This window comes from Schistocerca americana, chromosome 7 (assembly GCF_021461395.2).
Source record: "Schistocerca americana isolate TAMUIC-IGC-003095 chromosome 7, iqSchAmer2.1, whole genome shotgun sequence".
Lineage (NCBI taxonomy): Eukaryota > Metazoa > Arthropoda > Insecta > Orthoptera > Acrididae > Schistocerca > Schistocerca americana.
In genome coordinates, this window is record NC_060125.1 from 446,942,378 (window position 1) to 446,958,082 (window position 15,705).

Here is a 15,705-nt window from a genome sequence, read left to right on the forward strand (position 1 = left end):
GTCATCGGCGAACCTCAAAGTTTTTACTTCTTCTCCATGAATTTTAATGAAGATCCACTGTGGTTCACAAAAATTGTCTATAATACTCTCCGTTTTTTTTTCGTTTGGAAATGTGGCAACCCTATACTTGTGCAGGCAGAACACATACTCGTGTAGCCGTAACAACTTCACCTTAAGCGCTCCAAATTGTTCGTTTGTTCGAAATACTGCTTTATTTGCATCCTCCACAACTGATATTTATTTCTAACGGTTGATGGGAGCAAGGGGGCGGGGATAGTAAACAGGTAACTAGTTCGCACGTGGGAATCCCCTAACTCAACCTCACAATCCTGTAAGCCGGCGCTGGTTGGATAGTGGTAGCACGTGGCATGACGTCACGCGACGGCAAAGCTGACGAGGCATTCACTGTAGTTGATGATACGTGAGGCAAGAAGTACATGCTGACTATTTAATAACTCATCGTCTTGTATGCAGTGTTGCTGTTGATGTGAAGTATGAGGGCGTTTATCAAAGGCACACAATCGACAGTTGGAAAATATGTGAAATGATTTAATGCTATGCTCAGAGCAGAAGATAGTTAAAGTGAGAATATTGTAGACTACGTTGGAGAAAAGTGAGTTATTTCAATGGCGTAAGCTGACGGTACAGGGAAGAGCGTGTCTTGTTGGGAAACATGTTTACTTGCATGCTAAGCGCCTTTCAGTAGCAGTTCACCTTGCGTCTCGTTATTTAGCGTTGAAAACGTTCAAGAGGCACGTGTATTAAAGAGCCGAACACTACGCCGTTGTTTATGGATACAGTACGTGAAGAATCTCCATGTACGTTGATTCTTTAATTATAAACTTTTGGAAACACTGGCGACGCGTTTCAGGTGATTCCCCTGGTGATACTCCGTGCAACGATGACGGACAAGGGAAATGCTGTGGTATATCCTCAGCAATGTGAGTAAAAAAATTGTCTAATTTCTTCTATGAACTTGATATGTTGTGTAATTCATGTGCTATTATCTATACGCTGCTGGTAATCAACTGCTTGATTTTGATTAACCTATTTCATCATTGCATTAGATCTCTTAGTTCCTCTTAGGTATATAGATGTAAATTTAGGTTGTTAGCTTCAGACTGCGATAAGAGTAGTTCAGGAACTGCTGAGCAGGAGTTGTTCTTTGGTGTAGTGGTAGAGCGATGCACCAGTGAGGCAAAGGTTGAAGGTTCAAGCCCGGCGGGATCCAAATTTTTTTTCTTTCGCTTTTGTTTCTATACCATGACTTTCACTTATGTAGATGTAAAATGCCGAATACCACCTAGGTTTGAAGTCCACATTAACCTACAATTAGGTTCAGCACTGCATAATTGGGGCGATGCCTGAAGAATTTATGTTCAAATGAAAACTTCAGCTTAGTAGCGTACCGGTACCCTTATCCATTAGATTAACATACTTAATGGTGTTCTATACATATCCTACAACCACGTACCAGTGTAAAGTACGTGTAAACTAGGCCTGTTAATCAGAAACCACTGAAAGACATCGAATTATTATTAAAGAAAGTGGGATGTTTATTCCAAAGGTTAACCATCGCAGCCACTTGAAAGTCAGCATGAAATGCCACAGGAGTAGACCACTTCTATTCCTTGTACAATCAAAAACCTCGTAAGAAAACATTGATGTAAAGATCTACGTACATGTGTTATGTAGATGTCAAGGGCGCCCATATCCGTGAGCAAAGCCCCTCCGCGCCCCATCCAATCCTTTAATTCTCAGGGAAAGCAAAAAAATACAATACAGTGTAGATAGGTGTTTTTCTTTCGAGAAAATGATTTAAAAGTCGGTATTATGCAGACTTTTAACACGGTCGAAACTGGAACTTTTTTAGGGCTATGTGCAAGTCACCATGCGTCTTCAAAATATTAAAAATACCCGATACTCCCAGGTCTGCCCCCCCCCCCCCCCCCCCCCTACCGCAGACTATCGTATGGACGCCCTTCCCAGATTTACAACTTTTCTTCCTGGGGGACGTTGTAAACAATATCTGGAATCAGCATCTTAGTTTAATGTAAATGATCTATATGAAATAATACAGACCCAGAATATGCAAGAATAGCATGTTTTGCATTATTTTGATTTGTGTATTGACACCCCAGGGAAACAGCGTAAAAGTCAGATATGTTCTTGTAATTCAGAAGAAGGAATTAGAGAATTAGAGCAGGGGCAGATAACAAAACACGTTATTGGCCATTATTCATGAAATATAAGATTTTAGGAGTAATTAGTTTATATATTTTAATAGTGCTGATTACATAATTGTTGAACTACCTAACACAGTTGTAATTTTCTAAATATGTAGGGAGTATGCCAGTCAAACTGTTTGGGTCAAAGCTGCATCTATCTCTTTGTTAGAAAACAAATTTTATTGATTAAAAGAATTCTTATTAGTTCCCAATATGAGCATAACTTTGAATACATAGTTTTGTAAATTTTAATGTTGTTGAGGTAAGTGTAAATACTTAAGATGTCTATTTCATGTACTTGCACCACACTAGTACCAGAATAAAGAATCTGAATATTTTAGACTTCCGGGAGATTGTCTTTATTTGAACAATCTTGGTGGGTGCTAATAGGCTTGCCAAACCTATTACTTTTAAGTTTAGTTGCTGATACATAGGTTTCCATAATGTACAGTTTAGACGGGAAACAAATTAGATTTCATGTGTACCCTACATCCTATGATCTGAAGATATTATTTAGTGATAATATTTCTCATTGCATGAACACTGATAGAGAAGAGAACTCATCATCTCTAATGAGGGAGCCCATGTTCTCATACTGCCTTCTATTAATATTAATAGCACTGCCCACGGCAGTATGGTATGGATATTCTACTATAATGTTATAAATTTGTGAAATCTATGAAGCCACATGAAGAATACTGACCGTTTTCTTGTGACGGTAATAGATTTCACAAGCACAACTTCTTGTCATCATAATATAATTCATTACCAGTATTAACTTGAACGTATGTGTAAATGAACATGAATTCTATAAAATTAGCATAGATTCATTTGCTGCCCATAGAACAGCTCAACCCATATTAAGAGTTGGAATAAAATGTATTTGATATACTATAAGTGAAACTGATTTCTTGAATATTTGGTCCTATGTAATTACATTATGTACAGAGTATGTACTTATAATGTTTAGCTTACGTATTACAATAAAAAGTAACATACTACAAGTTTTTACATACAGTATATTACAATATTTTCAACTGATTATAGTACATACACACAAATAATATAGTATTCCCCATTCTGTACACATATATGCTTCTACATTAAAAAAATCTTTTTCCATTATGTAAGGTCTAATCCTTTTTAAGATTTGAAACATTGTTTCACTTGTAGTGTCCTGTAGACTCATATGAAGATGCTTTACTAGCTGTACACATGAGTATCAAGAACTTTTTTCAGCATATGAATGAACAACTATATTTCTTTCATATGAACAACTATATTTCTTACTAGTGATTTGCTGCCATAGATAAATTATTGTTTTGTATATGTACATGGATGGAAAAGTAAATATTTTTAGATTATTGAAGGCAGTTCTGTGTGAGTCTAATTTTTTAAATCTAAAATGCTCCCAGTGGGCTTTCTTTGCTGTACAAAATATATTTTTATATTTTTTTTATTGTTACCACTCGAGTTTCCCCAAAACAGTATTTCCATACTGTAAGTATACTTTAAATAGAGCATTGTACACTTAAAATAGAAATTTTTTGTTAGCAGAATGCACAAAGTGTTACATAATAAATATTATGGTGCTCAATTTGCAACTGAATTATTTATATGTTCTCTCCATTGGAGCTTATTGTCAGATACAGTTCCCAAACATTTTATAGAGGTAACTTCTTCAAATCCTTTTTCATCAATGAATATATCATTTTCTTCTTCTTTATTAATGAACACAAGTGAAACACCCGGAAAGTGAGAAAATATGGGACATGTGACTAACAGTTACTGAAATGAATTATTAAGTACATCCTCTCTGCAAGTGACTATTATTTTAATATACACAAATTACATGTAATGGCTTTAAAATGATAGCTCAAAAACTCTTTCCAATACAAACATACTAATGAAAGGTCCAAATTCAACTTTGCCAAACACTTCAGAAGATGGTTGAATAGAACTGCTATTGAATGACGGCCGGTGGTTTTGGAATGAATCTTAACAATTACGCATTATTAAGTTTCAGATAGCTGAAGAAAACCAGTTACAACCTGAAGTGGACAGTAGTAAATGAAGGATTTATTCAGCAGGAATGAATAATGAGAATATTGTATAAAGTAGATTTTATTTTATTTTTGTATTATTTTATTGCAAGTTTGGTTGATCTCAATAGCATTAGAGTTGTTAAGAAATGGAGCCACTGTTTTTTCTATTTTTGTATTCATCAGCTTCATATAATTTACAATAATGGACACAGTAATGTACAATATGGCTGATTCGTGACAATGGGCATACTTGTGGTTACATTATAATACATTCAAATAAGTAAGGTACCTAATACAACAAGGCATCAGAATGAATGTGTACTCATACACTAAGAGACAGTCATTCTGCATGAGGTGTATTTTTGAAATAAGGTCTGTTTTTTAATAAGAAGAAAAATACTGTAAATATCAAAATATATTTTTCTCCTTATTAAATGTATTGAACATATTTTTATCTACTTTTTTACGTAATTTCCATTCAAACATTTGTTGTACAGCTCAGCTAACCTTGGGATTCCAATGTCACCTATCAGAAAGCCCCATCCATGACCACAGTTTACACTTTATCATTGTTGCACTGTTGAACACCAAGAAATAGAAATTGGATTGCAGGTCACAGATGAATTAACCCAATGAGTTAAGACAGTTGGGGAATCAAACTCTGGACACTCAAACTGGGTGCCAACACACTGCCTGAGTGCCTGCTGGGCCACAATTTGCAGCCGCATTTTTACCTCATCACACATGCAAAGACCATGTCCCATTCCTCTGCAGGAGGCACTTAATGTTGTAAGTCCTGTATGATTCATGTACAATGATACTGTAGCCCCACCCCTTGGCACCTAAGCTTGTCAAGCGAGCCAGCACACATACGAGGGGCATTTGAAAAGTCCGTGCAAAAATAAAAACTACTTACGTGTTTGTGGTAAACCTTTTTTATTTTTCGACGTAGTCTCCTTTTAGACTTATAGATTTAGTCCAATTTCTAATTTGTTGATCCCTTCCGAATAATAGGATTTGCCCAAGTCTGCAAAATAGCTATTAGTTGCTGCAATCACCTCCTCATTTGAATAAAATCTTTGTCCTGCCAGCCATTTCTTCAAATTGGGAAACAAATAGTAGTCCAAGGGAGCCAAGTCTGGAGAATAGGGGGTGATGTGAAACGAGTTGGAATCCTATATCCATTAATTTTGTGACCACAACTGCTGAGGTGTGTGCTGGTGCATTGTCCATTGTTGTGATGGAAAAGGACTTTTTTGCAGTCCAATCGCTGGCGTTTCTCTTGCAGCTCGGTTTTCAAACGGTCCAGTAACGATGAATAATATGCACCTGTAATAGTTTTACCATTTTCTAGATAGTTGATGAGGATTATCCCTTGCGAATCCTGAAACACAGTCGCCATAACCTTTCCGACCGAAGGAATGGTCTTTGCCTTTTTTGGTGCAGATTCTCCCTTGGTAATCCATTGTTTAGGTTGTTGTTTGGTCTCAGGAGTATAGTAATGTATCCATGTTTCGTCCACAGTGACGAAACGATGCTTAAAGTCTTGCGGATTCTTCTTGAACAGCTGCAAACAATACTTGCAACACTTCACGATTCCGTTTTTGGTCAAGCATGAGCAATTGCAGAACCCATCTTGCGGATAGCTTTCTCATGTCCAAATGTTTATGCAAAATATTATGTACCCGTTCATTCGAGATGCCCACAGCACTAGCAATCTCACCCACCTTACTTCTTCTGTCACTATATCATGGATTTTATCAATGATTTCTGGAGTCACAACCTTTACAGGGCGTCCAGAACATTCAGCATCACTTGTGCCCCTATGGCCAATCCAAAAATTTTGAAACCACTTATAAACTGTTCTAATCGAAGGTGCAGAGTCACCGTAATGTTTATCAAGCTTCTCTTTAGCCTCCTGAGGCGTGTTTAATCACCACACGAAATTCTTTTTCGACTCTTTTTTGACAGTCACTCGAGTTCCTTGATTCACAGGAATTCCAAACAAAAAGAAATAGACCAATATGGGTGAAACTTTGTGTGCGTTCTTTTCAAAGATGCTACTAACTAAACATGACCTCGATATGTGCTGGTGGTGCTATCTCTCGGACTTTGCACGGGGTTTTCAAACGCTTCTCATATTCGTGAGCAAGATGTTATTAAGCACATGTCTCATTGAAATTTTGTGATGTTGTCATGACATTAACCGATTCAACACCCTTCAATCCCTGAAGCAGTTATTACAATGGGGAAGTTCCAAACAACACCTGGGGTACGTCTACGGGAAGGGACTGATCAGCAGAATACATGAGTTCTATAAAGTCTGTAACAAAAGAAACAGACTGTTGTGCTCTCTTGCAATTTTATTGAGATGTTGGGACTAGCAAACTATTATGACATTTGCAAAGTTTACTCATTATATGGAGCCTACAGCCACGAAGAGAATTAAACAACGAACCACCAGAGCATTGGTTAGAGAAATAATCCCTTATGTAATGTGAGAATTTGACAGTTTCGCCAGGAGCTTGCTTTCACTTAATCTGAATATCTCTTCACATCTCTCAGCTGATTCCTGGGGCTGGCTGGACAGAGCTATGTGGTCACTTTTCGGCTGGACATAGCAGCAGGCTCAAGCACACCAAACTGCAAAGTTCCATTGTCTTACACACCAGTCATCACAAGAAGATAAACTATCCCACTGAGTGACACAACAATGTTGATGTTGGAAAAGGGACTAAATTTTGCACTCACTCCAAAGACTTCACCGATCAAGGATTTTATCTGTGCCATTGAGCAAGATGCCTTGAAACTTGCCAGTGACATTGCTGAACAAATAAGGTGGGAGATTTGCAGGGCTGTAACAAGGGTGCCCACATCCAAGCAGAACACAACCACTGAAGAAAGAAAAGCATTCTGTCCCACGACAGAAGACACAGAAATAGTAATTTTACGTGCTAGCAAGAGAAATGTTACTGTTCTTCTGCTTGCAACATCATACTTTGTCAATATGGTGGATTTACTGCAGGACTTGGCATATATTTGTCACCAGAACAATCCAACAGCTGCAGTACAAAGGAAGATATCCGCCCTTCTCATATCCAGCTAGTTTCATGAACATCTGAAAAAGAGTAGAAGTACCAGTTCCACCATGACTTTATGGTCTGCCTAAGCTACATACGGAAGGGGTTGTGCTTCACTCAATTGTGGGCAATATTGGGGCCCAACATATTACCTAGCAAAACATTTGGCTACTCTTCTGAGCCTTTTAGAAGGAAAATGTGAATATCCTATTTGAAATGCAGGAGATTTTATACAATGACTGAAGAATTTGCATCTTGTACCAACCAACATATTAGTGAGTTACAATGTGGTCTCTGTTCACATGAGTACCACTGGTGGATTCACTAAAACTCATCAGAGATAAGCTTTTCAAACATGTGCTTATCTCAACTTACAATTTATTTAATGAACAATGTTTTGACCAAACTGATGGAGTTACTATGGGTAGCCCTTTGTCTCCCATAGCAACAACTTTTTTTTGTGGAAGACTTTGAGGACAAAGCACTTCAGTCAGCAGTTTTGAATCCTAAATGTTTCTGGAGATTTGTGGATGACACCTTTTATTGTGTGGCCGCATGGGACAGCAACACGTCCTTCATTTCTGGAACACCTTAACTTAAAAGCATTTGCCTCACCATGAAAGTGGAGAAAGATCAAGACCTTTGGCTTTTACACGTCTTGGCCCATAGAAAAGAAGATGATTCATTGAGTAACAGTGCATTTTGTAAACCTATTCACACTGATCTATATGCACAAGCTACAATCTGCCACCAACGTGTCTCAGCATGGTGGTGTACTATAGATTCTTGTTCATGGGACTACAGTTACTTCAGATTGAGAGGGCTTATCAGCAGACTTAGCAACCTTTGCTCTGTGTTTGTTTGGAACTGGTACTTTTATAAGCAATGTAGAAATGCACTTCAGCCAGCACGCACTGAAATACAAGAACAGTCAAAAGAAATGGAGAACTCCACAGGCTTGTTTTTCTACCATATGAAGATCAGCACACTATTCAAGAAACATGTATCTTAACCCTCCAATGTTAGTACAAGTGGTACTGGGTTCTGATAAAAGAAATCCTAGGTCTAAGGAGGCCAGGAATATATAAAATCTCATGCCAATGTGGAAAATTGTACATTGGCCAGATCAGACATCACACCAGATTAGCGGTTGGCCAGAAAAAGTCTGCTGAACATTGCATTGACAAGGGGCGTAGCATGAAGTGCGGAGAGACAGACATCCTCTTGGCTGCCTCCATTACTGGGACTTCGTCATTAAAGAAGCAGTTGAAATACATACCACTAACAACCTGATTAATGGAGACACTGGATTTAAACTCAGCAAGGCATGGAAATCTGTATTGATGGTATTACGGCATCTTTGGCTGCAGATGGAGTGAACATGGAGTGAATCCAATGATTCAACACAGACAGGGAATTGAAGTTAGGGCACTTAAACAGGGGACCATCACACAGACTGCATGTGCTATAGATCACAATTTGTGGCCACACTTTTCCCACATCATGCATGCAAAGTCCATGGTCTGTTGCTCCACAGGAGCCTCTGGATGTTAAAAGTCATCTATAGGTTTGCTTAAGCAGCTGCCAGAAAGCTACTTTCAAGTGCCAAAAAAAAGTAATACTGCACCTGCAGAGGTTTGATAATGTAGAAACCCATGTTTGGTGTTTGCTCCACTTAAATGCTTCCTGCCTCATTACTGGTTGGATTCCTGTGAATATTGGTAGATCAACAGCTGATACGTTTCTTGAGAGTGCCATGTTAAAATCATTTTGAACTATATTGAAAAATACTGTATTTCTAAATGTGGCCAATAAAGTCCTAGTGCAGAGGTAGGCATTGTCACCCCCATGAAATTCCCTGCACTTTTCGTCACAGGTTTGGTAAAGTGTTTATGTCCTGAAAAAACTTTCCCATCATAGACAGAAGCTGGATAGCCAGTAAGTCCAGAATCTGTCTGTTGAGATCACAGAGTATTTGAAGTTGCAAGGAAAAACAATTTTTCCAGTTATACACAACTAGGGATATGTTGGAGGAATCTCTATTCTAATGTGTGTCCTGTCGATTGCCCCAGTCATGCTAGGAATTGTATTTCCCTGGGAATTTGCTTCAATTTGTGCCCTTTCGTTAGCAGACATCCACTTTGTAACATTGACTCCTAAACCAGTAATAAAGTAAGTCACTCTTTCTGTAAGATGGTGCAAAGAATCAATACAGATGTTAAATCAGTCTGCCACATCTCTAAAACTTGGCAATTTGTGGCCAGCGAACCACAAAAAGATCAGAATATTCTTTAGTGGAAGCCATTTCCCATTTCCCCCCAACTGATACTTCTAATGGGTGAATTTTACACTTAACCCCTCTGCCACACATGAAAATGTTCCATAAATTCAGTATCACTGTACTTGACATCTATTCCTCAAAATACTTTCCATTCTTTTGTATTTTGGTATGGTGTAACAGTTACAACTCCTTGTTACTTGACAGAAAATCTGATTCTGATTTACTGGACATCTGGAATAAATGGCAGTTGCAAGTTTCTTGTTTCAGCCAGTTGCAGTTCTTTTGCACTCCTACAAGTAAAAGTGATTTATAGGAATAATTGCAATTAACAGTGTAAACATGAAGTAATCAAACATGGGGACTGCAACAGCTTCCAAAAGATTGAACAAACCCCTACAAACAAAACATAGTCACATGAAAATCACAACCACTCAAATTGCATACGCGCAAATCAGGCAGCTTGGAAGTGCCAGTAATTTTTTTTTTTGGTGAAGTCTGGCTGTGCTTGTACTACTTATACACCAAACAGCTGCACTCCAAATAGCTAGAAATGGAAGAAGATGCTGGCAGTTGCTTGAAAGAGCTTAATGATTCGTCTGTGATGATGCTACAGCCGCATCCCTTGGCTCTTGCGCATTTCTGATGAGCCAGTGCATATATTGGTGAGCACAGCAGCAACATGTCAGTAAGCACATGAAGATGAAGAACAGCTGTCTTGTTGAAATATTGTGTACCTTTTGCAATGTTATCCAATGTGATGCCCATTAACCATAAAGCACCAAGAAACTCGTTTTAAGTATCAGAGCAAGTGAAAATCACTGGGTGCAGCATCTGGGCTGTAAGGTGGATGATCCAGTTGATCACAATCAAAAAATGTAATTAGACCTTGTGTTTGTGGCCTTGCACTGTCATGGAGCAACATGACAGTGGAACACAGCATGCCACACTGATTGTTTTGTGTGACAGGCATGAGTTTTTTCAGAGTGACACAGTAAACATCAAAACTGATTGTTTTGCCTCTCAGCAACAAAACCAATAACAAAATCCTTCTTTTGTAACAAATACAGTTGCTGTGATTTTTCATGCTAAGGGTGTCTGTTTGTATTTTACTTAGTGTGGTGACAATGTGTATCGCCATTCCATTAATTGTTGCTTGGTCTCAGGAGTCATGTGAGACACCCAAGTCTCATCTTTTATAACTAACTGTTTGGTCCAAAAATTCACCTTCTACCTGATTTTGTGGAGTCAAAAATGATAAAGCACCACCCAGTCTTTTGTTTTATGATCACCTGGAAGCAGTTTTGGAATCCACTGAGAACACAGCTTTCTGTAATTTGTTTTCTTTAAAACAATGGTGTACAAATCTGCCCTTGAAGCAAGTGGAAATTCAATTGTCTCACAGTCAGCAGGTGACTCAGTTTTCTTACACATTGTTAGCTTCTACAACTCAGCACTCAGATAGACAATATAGTCGCAGGAGGTTCTAAACACATGAAACGGTTGCTAGATTGAGTAGAATTAATTTTGCAGCAGGTATTCTTTCAGTTTGCTCTTAAATTTTGATGTTTTGAGAGCAATACTTTTGATGCCTATAGGAAGAGCACTGAAAACTTCCCTGCTTGAGGAATTAACTCCCTTCTGCCCAAGAGCAAAGTTTGTCCTGTTTTGACTATATGTGTTGTAGCCATGATATGCATTACAGCAATGGTTTTTAAAAGAGAGTAGTTTTGTTAATAAGACATACAATGTAGAAAATATACTGAAATGTCTTTGTGAAAAGTTGTAATTTCCAAAACAATTTGTGCACTAGTGTTTTTGAATGAACACCACTCTTAATGTGTAACATTCCTTTGTAAACGAGTTTTTCTTAGTTTAATTTTATTTTTTTATTTGGCCAGGGGCGATTACTCTAAAATATGATGCTGTAATACAACAATAAATGGAAATATCCTTATGTGTGTGCATAAGGCAAAACTTCCAGGATGAAATCTTTTTTCCAGATATAGGACCTTGGCAGGACCAATTTAATTTGCTATTAATATATACACTAAGAACTTAAGCAGAGTCCATTTGCTGTATTTATATCTTCACAATTTTTTCTGCGTCACATGAAATGCTACAAAATGAGTTTTTTTAGACATTCAGAGAATCCAAAACAGCTAAACCAGTTGAGTATATTGTCAAATGCACTGTTTAGCAGTGGTTTCCAGGTTTTTCCCTTATGTTTTACTAAGAGAGAAGTATCATTTTAAAAGACGGTGAACTTGCTTACTGTAATGGGCAGAATAGAGGAGGTCATTTGTAAATATAAGAAACAGCAAGGTCACAAGCACTGATCCATGTTGCAGACCAGTGTGGCTGTGCCCCGTTTTGAGGGAGCTGGAGTTCCATTACTGTCTGTAAACCTTAAATGCTGCTTCCTGTCTGTTTGTTAAGATGTAAGCGACATTCCCACTATTCTGCTTAAGCCATAGAATTCTGTTTTATTTTGCAGAATTTCATGGTTGGCATAGTTGAAAACTTTTGATAGGTCACATAGGATTCCGAATGCAGCTAAGCTGCTGTTAAGAGAATGCGGAATTTGGCTGATGGAACTTGCCAGAAACCAAATTGACATTGACTGAGAACATTGTGGCTGTTGAGGTGATTAACAATTTTCCTGAAATCCATTTTCCTAGGTTTTTTGGAAAAAGTTGTTAGGAGGGGGTTTGGGTGGCAGTTGCTACATCAGTTTTCTTCTCCCTTCTTGAAAAATGTGTAATGGAATATGTGGCATTTGGTGATGAAAGAATTCCGCTGAACTATTTGGTACTCCAAACTGAAAACCAACTTCTGTCAGTCCAAACCAAACAAGTATTCCTTCATACTCACTGTAACTAATTTTGCAAATAGCCACACTTGATGACTAGTGTTGATCACATTTAATGATTGTCTTCAGATCTAAAAATAAAATAAACATCAATAAATACCTTTTTATAGATAACATGGACTGAAAATATTTAAAAATTAAAAATTCTTAAATTGTACCTGGTTAATCATGAGTTGTGAAAAAGTTCTTTAGAAAGAACATAGTCAAACCATAAGACATAAAATAAAAGCAACAGCTCTCCAGTATACTTGTGATGACATCCCATTGCATCTAACATTTTACATCTTACAGACCCATGTGTCATGGATGATGGGTGGGAGAGGGAGGAAGATGGGAGGGGGAGAGGAAAAGCACTGACACTGTATGGTATTAAAATGTAACAAAGATATCATCTAAAGGATGTAATACAATTAATTTAAAACTAAGAAGCAATTTAGATAATGCATCAAACATTAATACATAAAACATCTTGTTAAAACTCCTAATTAAAAACTAAGCTATTGCTCTAAAATGTTGAGTGCGGTGTGTTTGCTGCTTGTGCACATTGGAGTCACTCTGCCTGCAGCAAAGCTGCCACTCAGCCAGCAAGTGCGACGGGCTGCTAAGGTAATCTTCTGCCAATTGGGCTTGTAGCAAAGCTGGAGAGTTGCTGCGAACCAAGCTTTCAGAGCATGTCAAAATTATTGAAGTTATAAAGGAAATAGTGTATTTTTGTGGTTCTTTCAGGTTATGTCCACAAATTTCAAGTTCTTCCAAAATGTTCAAAAAATGTCGCATAAGGCACGGTGTTTAACATTTCATGCTGTGTCCCTTGTAGTCTTTCCCTCCCTCTCATCATTTGTTGAATGTCCTGTTTTTCTGGTTAACCCTTTTAATAAGCTTCAAGAGGAGTAAGATTTACAATAAACGTTTTACTTATCTCCTTTTCTCTTAGTTCGCTCCAGTTCTTCACGTCTAGGGGCTGATTCTTGAAGCTGAAATTTGTGATATTATAGATTCTCATGGATCCAACTGACGTAATAAATTTGAAGTGAGCCTGCGATGTATATTTTGTTTTACTCAAAATTTTGTTCTCTCACATTTTTCTATAACACACTGTCTTTACAGTTTCCACGGCAGCAAAGCTGAAAATTTACATTCTTCTTTCCAAAAATAAAAACATGCTCAATCACATCAGATGCATGCCAACTGCTACTTCACTCTGCGGTACCAACAATATTCCATACGGTTTTCAAATTTTCTTGACAAATGAGTTTCTATTAACTTATGTTATCATCTTATAAATGAATCCAGAAATTAACATAATAAATAGTGCCAAATTGCGTAAATAATAACAGAAATTTTAAGTGTGCCAAATATTTTGTAATTTCAAATGTTTCTAAAAGAAAATAATTTCAACTGTACATTCTGAGATAGTACATATCGATTGTAATAAAGAAAATAAAGCAATTTCTTTTTACAGATTTTAGCTTGAATTATAACACATTGTGTACAAAATCATATGTAGTTCTTTTAGAAAAATAGCTGAGATATTGTTAACCTATTCAAAATTCAAAAAAATATTTTTGGTATCGATTACTTCTCTTGAGGAAAAGTAATGCTAGAGGAGGGTGTCCCTTTACAAACTGCTTGTCGTACCGAATGTTTAGTTTCAGTTGGATGATCTCAAAATGCTGTCACATTATTTCATACTGAAGTCTATTATACAAATCGGCCTCAAAAGTCCTACCCATCTTGCCAAGATACTGTTCATGACAGGGATTGTAGTTAATCTTGAACATACCCAATGCACTAAATTTACTGCTTGACTTATTTGTTTCACATTATAATTTAAAACAAAGAGTTTCACCTGTGCAAAAGCTTTTTTTTAACCCAGTTTTCTGTATCGTAAAGCTGAGTACTCTTTCAACCCCAAAGCCAAACTTACTGTTGAACACTGATGTAAAATGGTAATACATCTGCCACTAAAGAAGGGTGTAGACACAAATTCAGCATTTACAAGAAACCCACTTGCGAAAATCTCATTACAGCCTCTACATCATGACAACCAACTGTATACAAAATGGTGTATTTTCTTTCCTTAAGTAACAGGTTGCTTAAGCTACCATCAAGTGAACAGGATAAGAAAATGAAATAGCCAATCCTAAGCCAGTCTAAAATGAAATAGCTATTCTTAAGCCAGTCACTATAACTAACATTTGTACAGCTGAAATAGCTACTAAAAGGTTTCCACAACTTAAAGTAATGCACACACTGAAAACGGTTACTATTACGTTAACTAATGAATACCAAGTGCAAAAATCTATTCACATGGCTATAGAATGTAGAGGAAGGGTGTCAGATACAACATTGCAAGAGTTTCAGAAAGTTGAGTTAAGAATAGGCATGTGCACAAATGAAACAATTTGTTTTAAATGAAAACACGGTACAAATAAATCAAGTTGTAAATTTAGAGCATCGGGTGTGTACAAGATTGACTACAATGACTGTCATAAACAACATGTTGGTCAGACTGGTAGAACTTTTGAGGCATGAGTCAAAGAATATGCTTCACTGTGAAACAATGGGACAGCATTTTGAAGTCAACCAACTGAAATCAAGCATTCAATAGGACCAATAGTGACACAGGTTGAAATCTTAACGCAGTGCCCAAGGGACATTTTTTAAAATCTTGGAAGAACTCTAAATATGCGGACATAACAGGAAAAACTCAGATACAATACTCTGTTTCCATTGTGACTTCAAGAATTGGAAATACTTAGAGAATTTTGACAACATACTCCAACAGTTTGGTCAGCAGCAACTCTCCAGCTTTGGTATAACCCAGTTTGGCAGAATATTACCTTAGCAGCTCACTATGTGCCAGCCAGGCTGCAGGAAGACTGAGCCCAATGTTCACAAGCAGAAAATACATCTCAGATGCCCCTTGGTGAATTTGCATGCATTCAACATTTTAGATCAGTGTTTTAGTTTAATTATGAATTTTAACAAGATATTTCATATGTCAGTGTTTGGTGCATTGCCTTAACTTCTTAGTTTTGAAGTAATTGTATTACATCTCTTAGACAACATCTTTGTTACATTTTAGTACTGTATATTGTCAGTGCATTTGCTCCCCCATGTCTCCCTCCATCCAAGACTCAAGACACATGGGACTGTATGATGTAAAGTGCATTTTGTAAAATGCTAGATTCCATGGCAT

At 37.3% G+C, this 15,705-nt stretch overlaps 1 protein-coding gene across 1 annotated transcript in view; it reads left to right on the top strand.

Moving 5' to 3' along the window:
• The first annotated feature begins 381 nt into the window (after window positions 1–381).
• The window catches only part of LOC124622040 (putative helicase MOV-10), a 314,393-nt gene continuing 299,069 nt past the window's right edge, over window positions 382–15,705 (top strand). Inside the window, exon 1 of the mRNA XM_047147599.1 lies at window positions 382–941. Coding sequence (XP_047003555.1) covers window positions 902–941 — 40 coding nt within the window. The 5' untranslated portion in view covers window positions 382–901. The remainder of the gene's footprint in view (window positions 942–15,705) is intronic.